This window comes from Anarrhichthys ocellatus, unplaced genomic scaffold, assembly GCF_004355925.1.
Source record: "Anarrhichthys ocellatus isolate YVR2014 unplaced genomic scaffold, GSC_Weel_1.0 scaffold3, whole genome shotgun sequence".
NCBI classification, from domain to species: Eukaryota; Metazoa; Chordata; class Actinopteri; order Perciformes; family Anarhichadidae; genus Anarrhichthys; species Anarrhichthys ocellatus.
The window spans coordinates 16,971,530-16,973,171 of NW_022280033.1; the positions used below are offsets into that span (position 1 = coordinate 16,971,530).

The following is a 1,642-nucleotide window of genomic DNA, read 5'->3' on the forward strand; positions in this document are numbered from 1 at the left end:
GGGTGATAAGCCTGCGAGATATGTGGGGAATATGATTCAATATTCTATCTAACATGGAATCAACTCAGGGTCAGTGAATAATGAATAGAAGAGATTGATGCTCTAATTTGTTAGAAACAAGTGTATATAAGTGGTATCTTACAGGATGCATATGAACAAATGTTTCTATGGGCATGCCAAGGTATTACTGAGGTTTTATTATGGATCCTCAAACTACTAAATATTAGGAAGTTATAAACCCATGCTCCAGTTATTTCACGGCATAAAATCCTCATTAGACCGCTTTCTGCCACCCTCACGACTGGAGCAGATTTAATGATACTTACTTATAAGTAGGGATCACAGCTTTATTATCCCCCGAGTCTCATTTCACAGTTCTTACCCGCTCTCCCACTGACACACTGACATCCTGCGCTCATTGTGTCATCGGGCCTCTCTGCAACATCGGAAGGCCCTCAGAGACACGCGCAGCGCGGATGACGGACACAATGCAAAGGGTGCAATTTTTAAAGCAGAAGTTGCAACCGATGTTCTGACTTCCACATTACGAGGGCGACTGATTACACGCTGTGTAGGAAGTAATACAAGCTGCTAGGTTTACACTAGACACGTTTCATATCCCGTTAACTCTCCTGTTTTTCAACTTTGGACATTCGCAGCGTTGCGAGCACAATTTAATAATTCACAGTGAAGTTCAGTCTTCAATGTAGTCAAGAAATAGCAATTTGAGACGTTTAGTATTATATGTCTTAACAGGAAGAAACAAACTCCTTTCAAACACATTTGACTTTAAAAGATTTATAAGGGTGTTACAAATGTTTGGCATTGTAAACCGTGTTTTTGACAAGTTTCTTTTTTTTTTTGCAAAACCGACACAAATAGCTGGAGGAGAATGTAATCATTCTGCTCTTTTTAATATCATTATAATAACTGCTCGGGAGGATTTGTCAATTTTCATGTAATTAGAGTAGCAAACTGAGCACAACCACATCCCAGATATGATCCGGACCGGAACAGATTAGTAGATTACGTAACTGCAACAGGGACAGAACGAGTGCTTTCTGGAGAATTCAGGTGAAGATGTGAGGGAGTAACTCACCAGAAGTCTTTGTCCATTAATTCTCAGTCTGTTCATGGTGGGAACACATTCCTGCATTTTGTTCTGAGGGTAATAAACACATATTGGTTTACTGTCTTGAATTCCCATTTAACTACACAAATCTTATCTCTTTATTTTTACACTTGCTTCAGCTGTTTTGGTCCAGTACGTATGAAGAGATCTACTGAAACATGAGATTACACATGATTCACATTAGCTTGAATGAACTACTGCACTTTTAAATGCTGAGGAAATAGGTCCCTTAGCGTTGATTTTTGGATCATTTCGTCTCCTATTTGTTCCTTGTACTCACCCTGCTCAGAAAGAAGGCTACTTGCGCCTGGTCCCACCCTTCACACTCCTCTCTGGACGGTAGGTTCATTTGTGTCTCGACGGGGAACCTGTGAGCAGGAGTGTGCTTTTCGAAGTACAGTAATAGACTGACCCGTCACGCACCGCGGCTCCAACACAGCAGCCGGCTTCAACAGGGAGAAGTACACACAGGGAGGTCACCTCATCAAAACCAACACATACTCTACCGTC

The 1,642-nt window shown here is 41.4% G+C and overlaps 1 protein-coding gene across 3 annotated transcripts in view; it reads right to left on the bottom strand.

The window, feature by feature from the left end:
• blnk (B cell linker) overlaps positions 1–1,642 on the bottom strand; it is a 21,271-nt gene extending 19,629 nt beyond the window's left edge. Inside the window, exons 1-3 of one of the 3 annotated variants that reach the window (XM_031879557.1) lie at positions 1,413–1,503; positions 1,247–1,283; positions 1,100–1,162 (exon numbers count right to left, since the gene is read on the bottom strand). In XM_031879557.1, the coding sequence (XP_031735417.1) occupies positions 1,100–1,156 (57 nt within the window). In that variant the 5' untranslated portion in view covers positions 1,157–1,162; positions 1,247–1,283; positions 1,413–1,503. Of the gene's footprint in view, positions 1–1,099; positions 1,284–1,412 lie in introns of all 3 variants that reach the window. The other 2 variants (XM_031879540.1, XM_031879548.1) reach the window with 2 other exon arrangements.